The sequence below is a fragment of the Zootoca vivipara genome, chromosome 10 (genome assembly GCF_963506605.1).
Source record: "Zootoca vivipara chromosome 10, rZooViv1.1, whole genome shotgun sequence".
Taxonomy (NCBI): Eukaryota; Metazoa; Chordata; class Lepidosauria; order Squamata; family Lacertidae; genus Zootoca; species Zootoca vivipara.
This window is the reverse complement of record NC_083285.1, coordinates 39,236,111-39,258,638: the sequence shown is the minus strand read 5'-3', so window position 1 is coordinate 39,258,638 and position 22,528 is coordinate 39,236,111. Positions and strand designations below refer to the sequence as shown.

The following is a 22,528-nucleotide window of genomic DNA, read 5'->3' as shown; positions in this document are numbered from 1 at the left end:
AACAGGAAGCCGCTAGAAGGCGCGTGGCGGCGGCTGCTGGCTTGTACTGTATAGAACTAGAAATACTGTACTGTACAGTACTTTATTGTCACTGTACCACTCCCACGCGGGAATATTTTGTAGCAGGTGCAGTCCCGCTTGTGAAGCGCCGTAGCTAGGATTTTTGTTGGCTGTACTTCTCCTATAGATTTTGGCCGCTGTGAATATTGTCGTTTGCTGCTGCTGTTGTTTTTTGTACAGTACTGCTATTTAACTAAACGCGAAGCGCGCCGGTGTATATACAAATATTTATAACAGACAAACACAAATACTTATTCTTTAGTTGTACTTTTATCTATTGCAACATGCAGCCTCTCTTTGTCTCTACCCTCTGGTGTCAGGTTTTGGGTGCTAGCAAGACTTTTGGTTGGTTTTGCTGCTTTCCCAACTGTTCATCAGAAAAGCTTCCGATGATTTAGCCGTCATCCTTCGTACGAAAACACCCACTTCTGGGTATGTGTTGGCTGCTTTTCAATACGCCCCCCCCTCCCAAACTCTTCCCAAGCTAATACTGTATGGGGATCAGGGACCTTGCCTTGGATAGAGCTGCAAATCTACCATGGAGGCTTCTGTTGCTACTTTCAGGTTGGGGGGGAGTATAGGTATTACCTATACCCACCTAAAGAAAGATAAAGGATGCAGCATTGTTTTTGTATGCAACTTCGCTGGTCCTTCCCTACCCCCCAACTACGTTGAACGAAACAATCACCCTGAAACCAGTGGATAATAGCCCATTGCAGTGCAATCCTATGCAAGCTTATTGAGAAGTAAATTCCATTGTGCTTAATAGGCCGTACTATTCCCTAGGAGGAGCGTTTAGTCTTAAAGGCTGCTTTTCCCTTTCCCGCCTATCTACCAGAAGGAGAGCAAGAGCCGGAATTCCCAGCATCCTTTGCTTCTGGGTCCTGATTTTACCGATTAAGTGGCCACACTGTGCCTGTGCTCCAAATGTTCAAGCTGAACGGTTTTGTTTTTGTAATGAACTGAGAGCCGGGTGGGGCTCGATGTAGTAAATGCTGGCTAACAGAGGAGTCCGGCTATTCAGCAGCCTAAATGTGTGCATCTCTCCGAGGGCTATTTCTTGATCAGGCATTGGTTTAGTCGCCTCTTTCTGTTTTGGGGTCTTCTCGGCTGCAAGGGCGCTTTGGCTCGAGTCAGTGAGCGTCCAAGATGTCGGCGCCGTTGGCGGTAATTTCAGGTATGGGGAGGCCCGTGTGTGGCCTGGAGGCAATGAAGGGAGGTGTCGGTCCCGCAGTGTGACCCCCGCTCCCTCCCCCCCCAAGTTCGGGAGCGAGGGGCTCCTGGCGCCCTGGCCGGCGCCCCTCCCTTCACGGCGGGAGGGACCATCATGCGGCCCGTCGTGGCGCCTCCTCCTATCTTCCACTGCAACATACTACTGACGGCGTTCCTGCCTTGCAATCCTCCATGTGGCTACTCGGAAGTAAGTCCCGTTGAGTTCAATGGGATTTGCTACCCGGTAAACGGATGTAGGCTTGAATCCCACAGCTGCATCGTGCCGGTCCTTCCAGTTTGTAGCACCTGTCAATTGGCTTCGCCCATACAATTTTTACATCTCGGTGCCGTACATAAATGTAACCGGCAATAAATCGGTTTGTGAGGTTTTTAGATTAGTGGGATGCTGCCCCTCCCTCCCCTCGCGCCAACACTGCTATGGCAATGTAACTTATCATAGAGCTCTTGTGGTCCGCTTCTGATTCATTCAGAATTGTCTGTGCTTTCTGCTTGGTAGCCTCTGATCTCATCCATTTGGCTACACTGATAAAACATTCAGTAAAATAATGACGTTATGGAACTTTTAACGAAAAGGTTTTTTGAAGCCTGCTTTGGAGGCTTCAGTATATCTGGCAGAATAACTTTCATCATACTTGGAACACTAATCTCACTTGGTTAAGCACACTTTGATGCAGCTAGAATGGCAACTATAATTGCCTGGGAAGCTGTGGCTTTCCTTGTGTATGCCTACTTTTCATTTCCAAGTTCCTAATGCATTTACGGTAACTGTCAAGATGCTTCATTTGTTGCAGATTTTCTATATGGGAAACACTTTTGGTTAGGAAGTGGAAGAAACTCCCACGTCCATCAGAATAACTTGGTTCATACAAAAACACTAAGCTCAGTGATGGCTTAGTAGTGCAAATACACAAGTGTGAGTGCTCCCAGAGTGGAGATCATGGCTGCTTGTCAGCTGTGGGCCAAGGCATGGTTTGGCATAGCACGTCCAAACTTGGGCTTGTGGTTTGTCTCAGCCAATCAAATCATAAGCTGTAACCAATGTTTTGCCTTGGTTTACAGCTTGTGGTTTGCCTAGAGGAGACAAGCCATGAGCACGGGTTCTAATGGCATGCTAAGCTAAACCATGGGGTAGCTCACAGCAAGACCAGAGGAGGAGGGGCAAAGCAGCTGTAATCTCCCCTTTGGAAGGCTGCATATTTGTGCTAAGTCATAGTTTAACTTAGCAGTTCACGCAGACTGAGGCATTGTGTGCCCAGTGGCTCCTGTCTGGGATCTTCACACGTTTGAGTGTGCATAGAGGTTTTATGCTATGTCCTGTTCAAAACAGCTGTTTAGGATATTTACTATAAAAGGCAACCCGAAGTCTGTGCCAGCTCTTGCATGAGGACTCATTTTTACTCCCCTTCATCACCCTTTGTTCCTCTAATCAGCAGAAATGCATCTGAATATTGGATGAAGGGTACCATTATCATATTGGGGTGTGTGTGGGTGTGTGCATGCATGTGAACATTCTCCATCCTGAACCTCAATTGCTCCAGCATATCTGGCTTGGGGGTTGAATTATTCTGTTTTATATAAAGTGAATGCAAGAAACCCCATCTAGTGTGTACCTCTTCAAGACTGCAGCAGCCACTACTGCTTATAATACAGTAAACGTGGCATTACTATCTGCATGGCAGCAGGACTGCTGGTTTTGCTGCACCTTTTAGGTAATTCATTTGATTTAATCATGTTTTTGTAATGTTTTGTCACAATCTCCTGTTGTGAAAGTATTGTTTATATTATTTTTAGCTGCCAGTTTGTGGGGGCCCTACAAAGACATTTGGCAGGCAGTGGTTAATGCTATCTGGAAAAGGCAACCTGAAGCAACACATCTTCTTGACCAGATCTTAAAGAAATACAAGTCTGACTTCATATCCCTCTTCAGAAATCCGGTAAAAAGTAAACCTTTGCTCTATTGGGAGATGGGTGGTAAAAAGTTTACTAGGTATTGCACTTGTTTATTTAAATCATATTTCATATGGTAACTGTATTAAGACTGCACCTAATGGGGAAATGCTGTTGAGCTCATTCTCATGGTTTGGAGAATTGACAGTACGACGACATACTGTACATATGAAATGTCATTTCATTTTTCTTATGCATTTTTGTTCAGAGTTGGCAATTCTAATTTGTTTGTTTTGTAGCCAAAGAATGCCCAACAGCATGAAAAGGTTCAGAAAGCAAGTACAGAAGGAGTTGCTATCCAGGGCCAACAAGGAACCAGACTCTTACCAGAGCAGCTAATCAGAGAGGCCTTTATTCTGAGTGATCTTTTCGATATTGGGGAGTTGGCAGCTGTTGAACTCCTTCTAGCAGGTAATGTGATATTGGAATGGGAACAAGCTTACCTGTTCTGTTCTGTTCTATTCTGAAGAGACATACCTCTGTTTTGGGGGTATGTCTATGTCTCTCCATAGCTCTTGTCCCTTTACACCATTACCAGAAGTAGAATAGAGGATTCAAAATAAGCAAAAGCAGCAGATTTTCCTAATTACTAAAACTGGAATAATTTCTTGCAGAATGTTGTATGAATGTTTGTATATACCGTATACACACCTTACCTGCTCATGAGGCTGTAAAATTGTCAGGCTAATTGCACACATATTAAAATATTAAATTAATATTAAAATAGTAAGATGCAATTTGGAATACATGTAGTCTAAGACACTCTGATTACTAGAAAAAATATGGAATATTTTTGCTATCGACTTTATGTTCCAATGCAAAGTGAGGTGGTGCAAGACTTATATGGAGGTCAGAGGGAATCTATTTGCCTTAGCTACTGTTCTTAGAATAGGTGGGGCATGGTTTGGCTGAAATGGTGGGAGAGAGAGAGAAGGGATTGCTTTCTGCATTTCATTAAGGGCCCATCTACCTTTCTACCCATGATTTGAGCACCAGTGGCAGGGGAGGGAGAGAGAATAATAATAGAAAAGCAAGAGGTGGCATAAATGGGGACTTCTCTTATGACTGTAACTTTCTTCCAGGGGAGCATCAGCAGCCTCGTTTTCCTGGGCTATCCAGGGGTTTAGTAGCTGTTCTTTTATACTGGGATGGAAAGCGATGCATTGCAAATTCCTTGCGGACACTCATCCAGTCTCGGCGAGGCAAGACTTGGACGCTGGAACTCAGGTCTGTCTTCTTAAGCAACAGCTTCTAAAAATACCTAAACTAAAACAGTAAAAATATTTCTATGTTGAACCTAGATTTTTTTTTTTTGAAGTACTGCAGAAGGGAGAGATTTGCCTGTTTCCCCCTATAAATTATGATTCTGCTTTTGGCATTTTGCTTTGTCTCCATCACAGAAGCTTCTGTTTTTCACATTTGTTTTAATGGTGTTTCTGGAATTTGTTCCTTTTGATTTCAGTCCTGAATTGGTATCCATAACAACACGCTTTACAGATGAACTGATGGAGCAGGGTCTCACACATAAAATTCTGACTTTGGTGTCTCAAATTGATGTAAACACTGAATTTGAGAAACTGCAGAGAGACCGAGGATTGGGCAGTGAGAAACATCGCAAAGAGGTAAATGCTTAAGATGTTCAGAGACAGTAAGTACTTGATGTTCTACTCCCCTTTGCTTCCTAAAATGTTAATGGTGGTGACTGCTTCACATGTGGCATGGGATATAATTTCTGTGAAAGAAACTGATGAGCACATATGCATTTTTCATCATGTGTATATGAGTGCAGAAATGCATGCAGTCTTAACATGTGTGATGATGTATATGTGATTTTCCAACAGGCAAGTGGTATTGCCATATAAGAAGTAAGAGCAGTAAAATTTGTTTAAGTTCTTCCAAGTGTGAAGACACTGACAAAGTTCGCATGTAGCATGAGGCTGTGGTTTGTCATTGCACAGTGAGTCTTGAGCTCACGTACACTTACTTCATTGTCTGGCAGTTCAGATGTTAACATCAAAGTATGCATTGCTGCAAACAAGGAAGTCATGGTGGGGACTGGAGCAAGCGAGGGAAGCAGGCTGTGCAGAAACGTAAGGCTCATTCGTATAATGTGAAACCATGGTTTGACATTACATGTGAACTTGATCAGTGTCCAGTCTTTTGTTCATTTCATGGTGTATTTGCAAATATTAGTCATGCTAAGAAACACATTAAAATCCTGCTTTTGGTTACAAAAAATTACAGTAGTTTTTGTAAATAACTTTTTAGAACAAACTTCATTGTATGCAATGAGTTTGATATACAGTAGAACCTCGTTTTATGAACACCTCGGTTTACGAATTTTCGGTTTACGAACGCCGCGGACTCATCTGGAACAGATTAATTCACTTTCCATTACTTTCAATGGGAAGGTTCGCTTCAGTTTATGAACGCTTCAGTTTATGAACAGACTTCCGGAACCAATTGTGTTCATAAACCGAGGTACCACTGTATAATGTTATTGATTAAGGCTGTGATCCTAGATGTACTTACTAGGGCGTAAGCCTCTTTGAACACAAAAGGCTTCCTTCTGTTTAAACTTGTTTGGGATTGACTAATTCTATGCATTTTCATAAAGAGCAAGTCCTTTTGAAATCAGTGGGGCTGACCTTTGGACAAACATGGATAGTATTGTTTTGTATATGATAAATAGCATATTTTGAAGCTACATATGTAGTAACTTGGTTTTGATTATTTTTTTAGGTTTCTGATCTCATCAAGGAGTGTAGGCAGGCACTGGCAGAGAGCTTATTTGTTTGGGCTTGCCAGTCACCGCTGAGCCGGGATGATACTTTAATCCTGATTACTTACTTAGAGAAAGTGACTGTGGAAGCTGACGGTTCATTGGACAGAGTAAACTTGGCACTTCTTATGGCACTCCTCTATTGCTTTGATGTCAGCTTTCTAGAACAGGCCACTGAAGATCGAGAAGGTAAAAGTGGTTTTCTGGCTATGCCAAAAGATATGTCATTCACATAGATTAAGACGTGTTAAATTTCTGTCATTTCTCAGACTTCCTCATTGCTTCTTCACAGTACTTAACTGAATAGTGCACAAAGTTTGATAGGAACTATTTAGCTCTGAATTACAAAATAAAAGAGGTGAAAGAGGTTATTGTATTTGCTGAGCCACCCATTTTATTTTCACCACATTTCTTTCCATATTAAACTTCTATTTTGTATTTGCTTTTTTTTAAAAAAAATGTAGAACTAATGCACCAGCTGCCACTGTTAACAGAGAGACAATATATAGCTGCAATCCATACACGCCTTCAGGATGCTCGGCCTTGGAAACTGCCAGGACTTCAAGGAACTGTTAGGTTAGCCTGGGCTCTAGCCTTGCGTGGAATTTCACAGTTCACTGATGTGACAGGTAATTGATTCATAGACAAGAAACTCAACCCCACCTTTTCCTTTGCTTAGTGGAGGAAGCCTATCCATCGTGCATATTCCTTTGTTTAAGCTGCTAACCCTTAAGCATGCTGCTTATGAAATATATGCACAGTTAGTAGCTTTATTAGACTGTCTCTTGAATTCATTCTTCTTCATTCTCTTCAGCACTTTCAGAATTTGCTGAGGCAGATGAAGCAATGGCAGAGTTAGCAATTGCAGACAACGTTTTCTTGTTCCTTACTGAATCTGTGGTGAGAGCTGAAACCTTCTACCAAGAGGAATTTTACATACGTAGAATCCACAACCTTACCACCGACTTTCTTGCTCTCATGCCAATGAAGGTAAGTTGTATTTTTTCTGGACTGGATATAAGTAGGACAAATATTTCATTGCAATCTATTTATGCAGACTAATATAAGCATTTCAGTGTGGGAATTATGTCTTGCATTTTGTGTTCGTATATGTGTGAAATTTTAAAATATACGTGGCGACCATTTTGTGCTTGTCCAATTGACACACGGGTCCTTGCATGGGGGTTATGTTCCAAGGATGGCACATATACTTGAACCACCCCTGCACACAGGGCCGGCTCTAGGGGTAGGCTGGGTGGCGCGGGGTGCCAGGGCACTGGCCCGGCAAGAAGCGGGGCGGGGCAGGGGCGCCGGAGCGATATCCGCACCAGGGCGCCCGACATGCTTGAGACGGCCCTGCCTGCACAAGCAATCTTATCTTCTGGAACTATTGTGCCAAAAGGCAGAGTGCTTAAAAATTTTCTGTTCTTGGAGATTTCAGCTAGCCAGCCTTCAACCACCTAAAGATGAAATTGCACATGTTAAATGCACGTAAGTTGCATGCATACTGCACATTGTTTGGCTACATCAGGCTTCCTCAAACTCTGCCCTCCAGATGTTTTTGGCCTACAACTCCCATGATCCCTAGCTAGCAGGACTAGCAGCTAGCACAGGCATCCCCAAACTGCGGCCCTCCAGATGTTTTGGCCTACAACTCCCATGATCCCTAGCTAACAGGACCAGTCGTTGGGGAAGATGGGAATTGTAGTCCAAAACATCTGGAGGGCCGAAGTCTGGGGATGCCTGAGCTAGCAGGTCAGGGATGATAGGAATTGTAGTATCAAAACATCTGGAGGGCCGAGTTTGAGGAAGCCTGGTCTAAATCCTGTCTTAAGCCCCAATGACCAGTTAAAGTAATTTAATAGTTTTTTTCTTAGAAAAAGCAACTACAGTGGTACCTCGAGTTATAAACACCCTGGGTTACAAACACTTTGGGTTACAGACTCTGCTAACCCGGAAGTAGTACCTGGGTTAAGAACTTTACCTCAGGATGAGAACAGAAATCGTGCGGCGGCAGCATGGTGGCAGCAGGAGGTCCCATTAGCTAAAGCGGTACCTCAGGTTAAGAACGGTTTCAGGTTAAGAATAGACCTCCATGACGAATTAAGTTCATAATCAGAGGTACCACTGTACTTGCTGTTGTGGTCCTTGCCCTCTTCCAGATTGTGCACATACAAATTATTTTATGTTAGTAATGCTATTTTGTCTGGTTCGCTCATCATCTTTACTATTTGCTGGGGTACTTCTCTTTTCTAGTCACAATCTCTCAACTTGGTCATGTTAATCTTACATAGATCTCCTTGAAAGTCATTCTCACATTCTGTTTAATGGGACTTAAAAAGGTAAAGGGACCCCTGACCGTTAGGTCCAGTCACGGACGGTTCTGGGGTTGTGGCGCTCATCTCGCTTTACTTACTCCAATATTAAATATACATAAGCTGCCGTTATACTTTTGGAGGAAGCTTCATAGAATTCAGTGGGTTTATGCATAGGATTGTGCTGTTCAGCTGTGAATTTGAATTAAACCAAAGTACTTGCACAGGCATCCTTCAATGTTTGCTGACTAGCTTTATATTATACGGTATATAATATAATTTTCCAATCTGGAGAATTCTAGTAATAGGTCTGAGCTTCATTTGAATGAGTCATGCTTTTTTTTATTCTGTTCAGTTGCCTGCTATTGTTATATGAAACAGATACAATTAAAATTGCACTTTTTCTACATGGTGACTAACTTGGGGAATAGAGGGCACAATTCAGCTAGAATGAGAAATGTTTCAGTCCCATAGATTTCAGTGAGAGAGACAAGCACGTGATCAATTTTGTACCTTTGAAATCAGTGGGTCTTAAATATATGTAAGTAGTAATGTCAACAGTTTTCTCTTATCTCATATGCATCTTTGGTACTGGTGTAAAGAACCAGTTCCTCATGTAATCTTACAGTGTGGTAAATGTTGTGGTGTCCAAACTGTTTTCAAAGAGGGCTAGATTTGATGAAGTGAAGGGCCTTGAGGGCCGACCAAAGGGCCTGATTAAGCCCCCGAAACGGACTTTGGACATACCTGCTTTAAGGAAACGTTTAAAAAAAAGATTCTAATGGCCCTTTCATAAATACAGTACATGCTAATGCCTGTAAAAGCTGTCTGCTCTTGTTCACTTCATAGTTAATTATCAATAAATGTATTTCCTTTGCAAATTGTGTAGGTGAAACAGCTCAGAAGCCGTGCTGATGAAGATGCTCGCATGATACACATGAGTATACAATTGGGTAATGAGCCACCTCTTTCTCTTAGACGGGATCTGGAGCATCTGATGTTTTTAGTAAGTACTTTTTAAAAATAAAATATTGAGAACTCATAGTTTCATTTTTTAGAAAACATTGGTACATTGGTTAAAAATAATACAGCTGGAATGCCAAGAACATGAATGCCAAATAGTATATTCAATACACTTCTGGCACCTCTCTGGTGGGCTCCATTGCAATTATAAGAGAAGCATTCATGGCGAGTTCTGGCAACTTTTTTTCTAGAAAAATAGCACTTTTGTATCCCACTTAAAAAATACCAGACGTGATGTAAGCTATGCTAAAGTAACTATATTTCTTCTTAATGCTGGCAAATTAGTCTTTAGTCGGAAAAAGTTGCCAAAGTTTTGAAAGCTGCCCCAGGGAGTTTTGTGGCGGTGGAAGGGAATGGTGTTAACATAGCTGGGGCTGCTGCTAATGGAATCTGTTTGGTATTTGAATTTGGTGCACGGATGATAATCAGGTGAAAGGCAATGTTCCTAAAGATCATGATAGGCTATAGTATATATATATTTATAGGTATATAGGACTCACGTTATTTCTGTTCTACAGATTGCCGAGTTGTACAAGAAGGATCCATTTAATTTGGAGCTTGCTCTTGAGTACTGGTGTCCTTCGGAGCCCCTGCAGAGTTCCACCATCATAGGATCATATATTGGGATAGCCCATCAAAGACCACCTCAGCGTCAGGTGAGAAAATGCCAGTTCCCTCCTCTGTTGTTTCGTCTTGGGTTTTCTTGAAAGCCATTTTATTAGTAGCACATCGTATTTCCCCAAAGGCTATGGATGCTTGCATTTCATAGGAAGAGGCGACAAGCTGGGGCACACCCAGCTGTCCTTCTGCGGCACCAAACGTGTTGTCTGAAACAGCACAACTGCTTAAAATGATAGTGACAGCAAAAGTGGATAAAGGAGATTTAGTTGATTTTCAACCCCACCCCACCCCCTGCTCCCCTCTGCATTTGTGCATAACAATACTGACTTGCTGTATTGGGCATTTGAAATGATTATATTGAGCATTCTAAATGCTAAGCAAGTTTTCCATGTTTCCTTCAAGTTTTTTAAAGTTACTGTATGCCATGGGGCATAATCCAGCAAAAATCCATTTTCAAGTCCCATTGGATTCAGTGCAAGAGATAAAAATATTCTTAAATCTTCCCCACTGCAATTGATGGGATTTAAATGTACTTAACATTTTAACTGGATCATTCACCTAGTGCAAGTATGGGACACTTTTGGCCCTTAAGACATTGCTGAACTACAGCTCCTATCTGTCCCAGCTAGCATAGGCAATGGCCAGGGATGATGGGAGTTGTAGTTCAGCCATGTCTGGAGGACCAAAAGTTCTCTAAGCCTGCCCTAGTGCCTTAGAAGGGGTGGGGAATTCTTGTCCTACCAATCCCAGTTTTCAGAAAATCAAGGCTAGAAAAGGGATTTGATTTTAGTTGTTAGCGTCTGAACAGATTGTGTACATTACAAAATAAAAAAATTCCTTCCAGTAGCACCTTAGAGACCAACTAAGTTTGTCATTGGTTTGAGCTTTTGTGTGCATGCAAAAGGTGCTCTAAGGTGCTACTGGAAGGAATTTTTTAATTTTGTTTCGACTACGCCAGACCAACACGGCTACCTACCTGTACATTACAAGTTATTTTAAAACTTTAACTTTGGGGGCCTTTGGCTTTTTGGCATATATTTCTTCCTAGGCAAATGTTTCTATACTTTTTTTTGTAGGTTGTTTTGTCTAAATTTGTTAGACAAATGGGAGACCTCCTTCCCTCAACAATTTACATTCCTTACCTGAAAATGCTCCGGGGATTAGCCAATGGGCCCCAATGCGCACATTACTGCTTTACTTTGCTGAAGGGCAACGGCAGCAGCCATGGTAAGAAATAAGGCCTCAAATAGGCCAACATACTTTCCCATTCACTTGAATCTGTTGCAGTACTAATGCATTATTTGCAAGGCAGCCTATCCTGAAGTAGACAAGGAAGTGAATGCTTTAGTCTTAAGCTTTTCATATTTCATTATGCTATGTTCTTAAGCATATTTCTAGTTGATGTTTATCTGTGTTCACTATAACTTGTTTCTAAGTGTAAACTTTGTGGCTGCCTTTTAGGAAAAGAACAAAAGTAATAGAGCACATGTAAAAGGTTCCAAGTTCAATACCCGCCATCTCCAGGTTGGGCTGGAAAAGACTTTTGCCTCAGACCCTTGAGAGCCACTGCCAGTTCGTGTGTGGACAATACTGAGTTAGATGAACCAGTGGTCTGATTCAGTATTGGGCAGCTTTCTTTGTGTTTGAGGGACAGAGTATCATGGAATAACCCAGGGGTCAGCAAACTTTTTCTGCAGGGGGCCGGTCCACTGTCCCTCAGACCTTGTGGGGGGCCGGACTATATTGCGGGGGGGAATAAATCCCCGACTCTCCTCTCCCTTCTCCACAGCACCGGACGAGCCCCGGTGGCTGCTTACCTGTGCCTTGTGAGTGGCAGGGGCTGACTGCGGCAGAGGGACAATGAGTGGCACAAAAAGGGCTGGCTCTGGAGAGGGGCTGCTTAAAATGGCGCTCAGCCAACCGCAGCTCAACAAAGCCCACCCCCTTCCTCCTCTAGGCAGGACGAGGAGAAGCCAGGAGGAGGGAGGGAGGGAGGAGGTGCCGCCGCAGTGTGTGTATGTGTGTGGGTGAATGGTGCAGCCTGAACGATCAGAATCCCCACGCCGATCCACGCGGCAATTCCTGGACCACCTGCAGCCGGATCCAGAAGGCAATTGGGTTGGATCCAGCCCCCAGCCGTTAGTTTGCCGACCCATGGTATAAACAAATGGGACCCGCAACCAAATGTTGCAGAGTGGAGTGCTCCTGTTAAGGATTCTAGGAAGCTATGCCCTTTCCAGGGTACTGCATTCCATCCTCCTCTACCCCCCACCCCCAAAAACTATCAGTTTGCTTTCCCTGCCCACTAAGTATACTCAGTTGTTTTTGGTTTCCCTTTGTAGGTTTTTCCACTGAAGATTTTTGTTTTGTTTTTTAATATTAGAATATAGGATTGCTCATGTTTTTTCAGATGATAGACAATAAAAATGTTTAATCTTAAATTAAGGGCAGGTCTTATTTTTTACATGTGTGCTTAATTAACATAATCTGTACTCATGCAGATATTTCCCCCCCCCCTTCTAGCTGAAAACATCCAAGGAGCAGGTGGCAGTCCTGTCTCCTGGGAGCATTTCTTCCACTCTCTGATGCTGTACCATGAGCACCTGCGGAAAGATTTGCCTAGTGCAGAGAGCATTCAGTATCGTCACCTTCCTCTCAGAGGCATCACCCAGAAAGAACAGGATGGATTGATTTCATTTCTGCAACTTACAGAAACTATAGTGAAATGGGTAAACAGGCCTTCCCTTTAATGGTTGGTGCATTCAGGATTCCATTTGTCCATTATTTTATTAATTAAGTTGGCTTTACAAACTCGGCACATTTTATATTAAAAGTCAGATGTACTAGAGGAAAAATGATATAGCCATTGATTGACTTGAACTGGAGTTCATCTTGACTGGGACAAAGAAAGTAAGGGCAATATTAGTCCTGGATACTTATTCTTAATAATGACATTACTTAGCTTTTGTTTGAATCATCGGAGGTCATTGGTGCTCTTTCTCTCCTTTCTAGAGTGAGAATGCTCGCTTGGCTCTCTGTGAACACCCTCAGTGGACACCCGTGGTTATAATTTTGGGACTTCTGCAATGTAGCATCCATCCCATTTTGAAAGCAGAGTTATTAGAGACTCTTTCAGCCTTTGGGAAATCTCCGGAAATTGCTGCTTCACTCTGGCAGTCATTGGAATACACCCAGGTATCTTAGCTTTTCCATGGCAGTTTAACCCTTAGTGCAACCCTGTACGTATTCTGACACTATTTAGCAATGTATGCTCTGAATAGTAGAAGTTTATGCTTTCCCCCGAATGTGTCTTGATGTAAAGACAGCTGATCACACTAGCACTCTAGTCCTTTTAGGTCCGATCAACAAAATCTTGCTGCCTACAAATGAGAGCCAGCACAGATGCAATGCAGCCTTATATTTAATAATTTTCCTGGTAATCCTAGGTGACCAGGTATTCAATAAAGCAAATGAGCAAGTTGGTGGTAGAGAAGTGGATTGCTGTGTCCCTCCTTGACTGCTTTTTAGTAGAAGCAATTTTCTTAATATCCTGTGTTTCTATGCTAGCTGCAGAAGGGAGCTGCTTCTGTTCTGTGGCCAACATGGAAATTTAGGCTAGTAGCCTTTTAGCAGGTTTATAAACATTGGCAGACTTGTAACTTTTGTGTGCTCATTCCCTTGGTGAAGGGAAAAGCCAATAGGACTTTGTACTCCTTCCCCATAGTTCCTCCTTTCTTGTGCAGGTTCTCCATTCTCCTTTCATCACTAGTGTTAGCTGTGGTTAGTTGTTACATTTGCACTTTGTGTGAATTTGCAAACTAAATGGAAGAGGGTGGGAAGAGGGAGCATGTGACTCAACCCCATAATCGTGGTTAAGGAACGGGAAGTGTTACATTTGCATCAGTCCGTTGTTCTCTACTGGGTCGGGGATTTTCAGGTGCTGCATTTAAAGCTTGTTGGATAGAGTTTAATCGGTCTTTCTGGAAGGGTGACAATACCTTTTCATATGGGTAGAAGCTCTTGAAAAAGAGTGTGCGAGATAAACAGCGTAGCTCATTTTTTAGCTCTCATGTTCTTTTGATGATTATGAAAAGTCATTTCCATTCTCTCTTGTTTGTTTTGAAAGATACTACAAACTGTCAGAACTCCAGGCCAAAGACAAGCCATTGGCATTGAGGTAAAATCTGTTTCTAGTTAGCTACATGGTTGTATAAAGTGAAAAGCTGTAGGACTGCTTCAGCAAATAGGAGCTTCAGAGTCTTTTACTTGCATATTTAAAAATAGTAATAATAGTGCACATACTCCTTATTTTTTTTAAAAAAAAAGTCAAATTGTTCAGAAAAGTCAAAAGGGAAAAAATCCCTTACAAAATGAGTAAAGGTAAAGGTACCCCTGACCATTGGGTCCAGTCGCAGACGACTCCGGGGTTGTGCGTTCATCTCGCTCTATAGGCCGAGGGAGCCGGCATTTGTCCGCAGACAGCTTCCAGGCATAGCTGCCAAGTTATCCCTTTTTAAAAGGGATTTTCCCTTATGCTGAATAGGCTTCCTCGCGAGAAAAGGGAAAACTTGGCAGCTATGCTTCCAGGTCATGTGGCCAGCATGACTAAGCCAGCATGACTAAGGTGAACCAGAGCAGCGCATGGAAACGCCGTTTACCTTCCCGCTGTAGCGGTACCTATTTATCTACTTGCACTTTGACATGCTTTCGAACTGCTAGGTTGGCAGGAGTACAAGATGAGTAGACACCTGGAATTGGTTGTGATGAGCGTTCTGATCCTGTGCAGATTTAAGCATGCCTAAACCTACTGAAGTCAATTGACTTAGATGCGCCTGACTCTCAAACTGCAAGCACTGTTGGAAGCAATGAGGGTTGTTGTGACTTAACTTGTTTCAATGATTACTAATTAACTTGGCTGTGACTGTTGTTGTTGTTGTTTAGTCGTTTAGTCGTGTCCGACTCTTCGTGACCCCATGGACCATAGCACGCCAGGCACTCCTGTCCTCCACTGCCTCCCGTAGTTTGGTCAAACTCATGTTCGTAGCTTCGAGAACACTGTCCAACCATCTCGTCCTCTGTCGTCCCCTTCTCCTAGTGCCCTCCATCTTTCCCAACATCAGGGTCTTTTCCAAGGATTCTTCTCTTCTCATGAGGTGGCCAAAGTATTGGAGCCTCAGCTTCAGGATCTGTCCTTCCAGTGAGCACTCAGGGCTGATTTCCTTAAGAATGGATAGGTTTGATCTTCTTGCAGTCCATGGGACTCTCAAGAGTCTCCTCCAGCACCATAATTCAAAAGCATCAATTCTTCGGCGATCAGCCTTCTTTATGGTCCAGCTCTCACTTCCATACATCACTACTGGGAAAACCATAGCTTTAACTATACGGACCTTTGTCGGCAAGGTGATGTCTCTGCTTTTTAAGATGCTGTCTAGGTTTGTCATTGCTTTTCTCCCAAGAAGCAGGCGTCTTTTAATTTCGTGACTGCTGTCACCATCTGCAGTGATCAAGGAGCCCAAGAAAGTAAAATCTCTCACTGCCTCCATTTCTTCCCCTTCTATTTGCCAGGAGGTGATGGGACCAGTGGCCATGATCTTGGTTTTTTTGATGTTGAGCTTCAGACCATATTTTGCGCTCTCCTCTTTCACCCTCATTAAAAGGTTCTTTAATTCCTCCTCACTTTCTGCCATCAAGGTTGTGTCATCTGCATATCTGAGGTTGTTGATATTTCTTCCGGCAATCTTAATTCCTGCTTGGGATTCATCTAGTCCAGCCTTTCGCATGATGAATTCTGCATATAAGTTAAATAAGCAGGGAGACAATATACAACCTTGTCGTACTCCTTTCCCAATTTTGAACCAATCAGTTGTTCCATATCCAGTTCTAACTGTAGCTTCTTGTCCCACATAGAGATTTCTCAGGAGACAGATGAGGTGATCAGGCACTCCCATTTCTTTAAGAACTTGCCATAGTTTGCTGTGGTCGACACAGTCAAAGGCTTTTGCATAGTCAATGAAGCAGAAGTAGACGTTTTTCTGGAACTCTCTAGCTTTCTCCATAATCCAGCGCATGTTTGCTATTTGGTCTCTGGTTCCTCTGCCCTTTCGAAATCCAGCTTGCACTTCTGGGAGTCCTCGGTCCACATACTGCCTAAGCCTGCCTTGTAGAATTTTAAGCATAACCTTGCTAGCGTGTGAAATGAGCGCAATTGTGCGGTAGTTGGAGCATTCTTTGGCACTGCCCTTCTTTGGAATTGGGATGTAGACTGATCTTCTCCAATCCTCTGGCCATTGCTGAGTTTTCCAAACTTGCTGGCATATTGGGTGTAGCACCTTAACAGCATCATCTTTTAAAATTTTAAATAGTTCAGCTGGAATATCATCACTTCCACTGGCTTTGTTATTAGCAGTGCTTTCTAAGGCCCATTTGACTTCACTCTCCAAGATGTCTGGCTCAAGGTCAGCAACCACACTACCTGGGGTGTACGAGACCTCCATATCTTTCTGGTATAATTCCTCTGTGTATTCTTGCCACCTCTTCTTGATGTCTTCTGCTTCTGTTAGGTCCTTACCACTTTTGTCCTTGATTATGGTAATCTTTGTACGAAATGTTCCTTTCATATCTCCAATTTTCTTGAACAGATCTCTGGTTCTCCCCATTCTATTGTTTTCCTCTATTTCTTTGCATTGCTCATTTAAGAAGACCCTCTTATCTCTCCTTGCTGTTTTTTGGAAATCTGCATTCAGTTTCCTGTATCTTTCCCTATCTCCCTTGCATTTTGCTTGCCTCCTCTCCTCCGCTATTCGTAAGGCCTCGTTGGACAGCCATTTTGCCTTCTTGCATTTCCTTTTCCTTGGGATGGTTTTCGTTGCTGCCTCCTGTATAATGTTACGAGCCTCCATCCATAGTTCTTCAGGCACTCTGTCCACCAAATCTAAATCCTTAAACCTGTTCCTCACTTCCACTGTGTATTCATAAGGGATTTGATTCAGATTGTATCTTACTGGCCCAGTGGTTTTTCCTACTTTCTTCAGTTTAAGCTGGAATTTTGCTATAAGAAGCTGATGATCTGAGTTACAGTCAGCTCCAGGTCTTGTTTTTGCTGACTGTATAGAGCTTCTCCATCTTTGGCTGCAGAGAATATAATCAATCTGATTTCGATGCTGCCCATTTGGTGATATCCATGTGTAGAGTCGTCTCTTGTGTTGTTGGAAGAGAGTGTTTGTGATGACCAGCTTGTTCTCTTGACAGAACTCTATTAGCCTTTGCCCTGCTTCATTTTGAACTCCAAGGCCAAACTTGCCAGTTATTCCTTTTATCTCTTGATTCCCTACTTTAGCATTCCAATCCCCTGTAATGAGAAGAACATCCTTCTTTGGTGTCATTTCTAGAAGGTGTTGTAGGTCTTCATAGAATTGGTCAATTTCACTTTCTTCAGCACCGGTAGTTGGTGCATAAACTTGGATTACTGTGATGTTAAAAGGTCTGCCTTGGATTCGTATCGAGATCATTCTGTCATTTTTGAGATTGCATCCCATTACAGCTTTTGCCACTCTTTTGTTGACTATGAGGGCCACTCCATTTCTACTACAGGATTCTTGCCCACAGTAGTAGATATGATAGTCACCCGAACTGAATTCACCCATTCCCTTCCATTTTAGTTCACTGATGCCCAGGATGTCGATATTTATTCTTGTCATCTCATTTTTGACCACATCCAGCTTACCTCTATTCATGGTTCTTACATTCCAGGTTCCTATGCAATATTTTTCTTTACAGCATCGGACTTTCCTTTCGCTTCCAGGCATATCCGCAACTGAGCGTCCTTTCGGCTTTGGCCCAGCCGCTTCATCAGCTCTGAATCTACTTGTACTTGTCCTCCGCTCTTCCTCAGTAGCATGTTGGACGCCTTCCGACCTGAGGGGCTCATCTTCCAGCGTCATAACTTTTATATGCCTGTTGTCTTTGTCCATGGAGTTTTCTTGGCAGGGATACTGGAGTGGCTTGCCAGTTCCTTCTCCAGGTGGATCACGTTTAGTCAAAACTCTCCACTATGACCTGTCCATCTTGGGTGGCCCTGCATGGCATAGCTCATAGCTTCTCTGAGTTATTCAAGCCCCTTCGCCACGACAAGGCATTGATCCATGAAGGGGTGGCTGTGACTAGTTTTAGCTTAATTGAGGTCATAGACATTGAAAAGCAATAGGCAAATTAAAAACCTACTAAATGCCCTACTCCCTTTTAGTCATTTTTCGAAGGCAAACATGCCTTGTGCTATCCATCTGGTTGTGGTGAAAGATGAGAATCTATTGCAATTGTGGTGCTGGAGGAGACTCTTGAGAATCCCATGGACTGCAAGAAGATCAAACCTATCCATTCTTAAGGAGATCAGCCCTGAGTGCTCACTGGAAGGACAGGTCCTGAAGCTGAGGCTCCAATACTTTGGCCACCTCATGAGAAGAGAAGACTCCCTGGAAAACACCCTGATGTTGGGAAAGATTGAGGGCACTAGGAGAAGGGGACAACAGAGGACAAGATGGTTGGATAGTGTTCTTGAAGCTACCAACATGAGTCTGACCAAACTGCAGGAGGCAGTGGAAGACAGGAGTGCCTGGCGTGCTCTGGTCCATGGGATCACGAAGAGTCGGACACGACTAAATGACTAAACAACAACATTGTAATTGTGTAAAAAAAATAAAAAAACTCCTATAGATACATTCTGACATTATGATGCACTGAATTACATTTTTAATAATGTTTGTTTCTCTGTTTTCCTGCAAAGGTTGAATTGAATGAAATTGAATCCCGGTGTGAGGAGTATCCTTTAACTCGTGCCTTCTGCCGGCTCCTTAGCACACTGGTGGAGAGTTCATTTCCTTCTAACCTGGGCGCTGGCTTGCGCCCACCAGGCTTTGATCCATATCTGCAATTTCTGAGAGATTCTGTGTTTCTTCGATTTCGTACAAGGGCCTATCGGCGAGCTGCTGAGAAGGTAGCGTCTGCTTCTAAATATGTATTGTTTTTAAATAACTTCTATAGATGTTTCTTAACTTGATGATGTTGACTTTTTAAAATGATGTGATGTTTTGCTAATTTCTGCCCCTAAGATTTATAGCTAATCACATTAAATATGAATTGAGCTAGTGACTGGGTTCCATGTATTCCACTGCCATAACATGATGCTCAGAATTAGAAGATTAGCGATACTTCAGAAGGGTTGTAGCTCACTGGTAGAGTCAGGTACAATTCCTGGCCATCTCCAAGAGCGGCTGGGAAAGGCTTCTGTCTGACTGCATGGAGAGCCACTGCCAGATAACATAGATGTACTGAGCTACTTGGACTAATAGCCTGATTCTGCGTAAGGCATCTTTTTATCATACTAAAAGGGGAAGCTGAGGTTTGAGATGTCCACTTTTAAAATAATATTTTGTGTGTGGTTTTCTTGACAGTGGGAAGTAGCGGAAGCAGTTCTAGAGGTTTTTTACAAACTGCTGAGAGATTACGAACCTCAGCTTGAAGATTTTGTGGACCAATATGTGGAGTTACAAGGTATGCTCTTTCCTGGTTTGTCTTTAGCTCCGTTTTTGTATCTTGTTTGGGGAAGAAAGCAAAATGGTGACCAGTTCTCCTGCTGGCTTTTAGACTGGTCCTTCAGACTCAGAATAATAATTCTGGGCAAAGCTAGCAAGGAGGAATTGACTGTAGTCTAACAGGCAGACAGAATGAGCAAATAAAGTTATAAATTCAGAGAAGAAAGTACTACAGTGTCAAAAGCAGCTGGATTTTGCAATTGTTTTGAAGCTGGTATAGGAGAAGAAGGGGTGGTGACTGTGTTTAGATTTGCTTCGAAAAAAGCAATGAATTTTTTTTTTTTACAAACTGTAATGCTGATATTACTGAATTGTGCTTTTAATTTTTAGGAGAAGAAATTATAGCTTATAAACCACCTGGATTTAACCTGATGTATCATCTGTTGAATGAGTCACCAATGTTGGAACTGTGCCTTAGCTTGCTGGAAGAAGGGGTTAAACAACTAGATACCTACGCTCCTTTCCCTGGTATGTAGCAAAAATAAATTAAAAATTCAACTTAAAAAAATATTTTGATGCTACTTACTGTATAGCCAGTGAACTGAATTCTTCATCATGTAGATCCACTGCAAAGGAAAGCTGTTGAATAAAAATTGGCCATTCTTGAGTGGGGTCTTTTAATACAAACTGTGACTTATTATGGCTCTATTAATGCACATATGTAGATTGACTGCAGCATTATTTGTTTCCCTCATAAGCGTTCTAGGCATGGAAGTGGGATTGTCTTTCTTTCCTTTCCTTCCATAGGAAAGAAGCACTTAGAGAAAGCTGTACAGTATTGCCTTGGGCTGCTTAATCTGACCCTACAGAAAGAGAACCTTTTCATGGACTTGTTAAGGGAAAGTCACCTCTCCCTGATTGTTACATCACTGGAACAGCTGCTGCAAGGAATCAACCCTCGGACTAAAAAGGCAGACCACGTGGTGAATATTGCCAGGTAGAACCAATGCATTTAGAAAGACAGATGTGGTTCTAGAGAGACTGGCATAATGTGAGACCATTGTGTGCCTGTTGAGAGGTTCCTACAGCTTGCTCTGCTCCTTACACAGATTATCACTACTCAGCTCACTTCAAAGAAATCAAATAATGTCTCTGTACTGACCTGATTTTAAGGATCGGGTCCAAATTACGAATCTGTTCTGAGCAGTTGCATATGTCTGAAAACCTTTGGGGTTTCCCCTATGTCTGCTGATGCCCTCCTTCTGTGTGTGTGCGTGTGTGTGTGTGTGTGTGTGTGTGTGTCTGTGTGTTGGTTATAAACGGCTGGCACTCGGAACAAATGAGAGCTATTTGTGTATATGATTTAGTATCATCTATACATGTCTGATGTAGCTACATGCTACATCAGGGGTGGGGTGGGGAGAGCAGTAGCATCACCTTGCTGGTGGCAGTGGTGCTGCGTTTGCATCGATGGGACAGGGCAAAGCAGTGGCAGGGCTGACAATGACAGCCCACAGGTGTGCACAGCACTGATGGCAACCCAGAGCTTGACCTTGCTGCTGCGTCCTGCCATCTCTGTCACAGTGAACAATGCTGCTGCCCTCACCTCCCTTCACCTGTTTCTGCATACATACGTTTAGCCTTAATACTAATTTTTATGAATAATAATAATTTTATTATTTGTACCCCACCCCAGCCACTCTGGGCAGCTTCCAGCATGGAACCATTATTAAGGCTCCCTTTCCCTCTTTTCTCTGGCATTTCTGGTTGGAATTGACAGCTCCTATGTTCTTGTAATTTTCAAGGTATCTTTATCATGGCAATACCAATCCTGAACTGGCTTTTGAGAGTTCCAAGATCCTGTGTTGCATTTCTTGTAATTCTAATATTCAGGTCAAATTGATTGGAGACTTCACACAAGACCAGGTAACTGTTGTTACATTTGTTTTTTTATGCATGGGAAGGGAAGAATGATGTAGCCAGCACATGGCTTTACTGTTAGAATGGTTTCTAACCAGGTCAGAGTTGTTTTACATTTGTATGGGTCTCAGGACCTTCCCATCTAGTCAGCAATCAAATCTCACTTAACTTTAGCAAGAGGGCTGCTTCATGTAACTTCGGATCATTTCCCAAGTCTCCCTACAACTGATTTCTGGGAGGAGGAGTCAGCAGCTCTTTTGAGTTATACTGTTTTATGGTCTGCACAGGACCATATAACTCAAAAGATCTGCATTGGCTACCTGTTCAACACAAGGTCCATTCACGGTGTTAGTTTTGATGTATTAAATCCTAAAGTCTCAGGACCCGGTTTCCTGAAAGACTGTTTCTCCCCATATTGTTCTGTCTGGGCTTCAAGATAGGCAGGGGAGGTCCTAAATCAATCTGTCATCGTATAATACCTCACTCTCTTCTCATTTCCATTCTTTGGTTGCAAATCCAGAATACCAGCCAGAAACTAATGGCTGGGTTTGTGGAATGTTTGGACAATGAAGCTGCTGAAGAAATCATTAATTCTGACGAAGGTATGAAAGTAGTCCATTTTTTTGTACATAAAAATAAGCTGCTGGATAACTGAGAATGCATTATCAAGGATCCTCAGAATGTGACTATTTGCAGAACTGAAAACCATTTTATTAATATATTTTTGGCCTATAATTGAGTTCAGAATCATGTGCCCTTTTTCTTATTTTTATAACATTTTGGGCAAAAGGCAGAGCACTCATTTGCAAGCTAGTTTTAAAAGCAATTCTATAAAAGTCACTGCTCCACAAAATACTTACATGTGGATGGACTGGCAATTTATACAGCTGATAATTCTTTGAGGCATGTTGACACTTGGAAATGTACACTTCCCTGCCTGGATAGGTCAACACAAGTGATTAGGCAAGTGACTATTTACCCTGTTGTAACAAAAATATTGTACATTATTGCAAATCATGTATGTTTCCATTAAAAGCTATTGGATATTAGACTTGAGCACTTCATGAATTTGTATCACTGATGTGTATTTTTGGTTCCCA

The 22,528-nt window shown here is 42.5% G+C and overlaps 1 protein-coding gene across 1 annotated transcript in view; it reads left to right on the top strand.

Moving 5' to 3' along the window:
- Positions 1-1,172: 1,172 nt before the first annotated feature.
- The window catches only part of NUP205 (nucleoporin 205), a 41,418-nt gene continuing 20,062 nt past the window's right edge, over positions 1,173-22,528 (top strand). The window contains exons 1-20 of the mRNA XM_035128261.2: positions 1,173-1,237; positions 3,085-3,227; positions 3,480-3,651; positions 4,323-4,467; positions 4,703-4,862; positions 5,983-6,211; positions 6,487-6,651; positions 6,837-7,012; positions 9,227-9,343; positions 9,879-10,016; positions 11,058-11,208; positions 12,505-12,710; positions 12,994-13,176; positions 14,108-14,158; positions 18,761-18,970; positions 19,428-19,527; positions 19,899-20,036; positions 20,316-20,505; positions 21,314-21,434; positions 21,949-22,030. Coding sequence (XP_034984152.1) covers positions 1,210-1,237; positions 3,085-3,227; positions 3,480-3,651; positions 4,323-4,467; positions 4,703-4,862; positions 5,983-6,211; positions 6,487-6,651; positions 6,837-7,012; positions 9,227-9,343; positions 9,879-10,016; positions 11,058-11,208; positions 12,505-12,710; positions 12,994-13,176; positions 14,108-14,158; positions 18,761-18,970; positions 19,428-19,527; positions 19,899-20,036; positions 20,316-20,505; positions 21,314-21,434; positions 21,949-22,030 — 2,905 coding nt within the window. The 5' untranslated portion in view covers positions 1,173-1,209. The remainder of the gene's footprint in view (positions 1,238-3,084; positions 3,228-3,479; positions 3,652-4,322; positions 4,468-4,702; positions 4,863-5,982; positions 6,212-6,486; positions 6,652-6,836; positions 7,013-9,226; positions 9,344-9,878; positions 10,017-11,057; positions 11,209-12,504; positions 12,711-12,993; positions 13,177-14,107; positions 14,159-18,760; positions 18,971-19,427; positions 19,528-19,898; positions 20,037-20,315; positions 20,506-21,313; positions 21,435-21,948; positions 22,031-22,528) is intronic.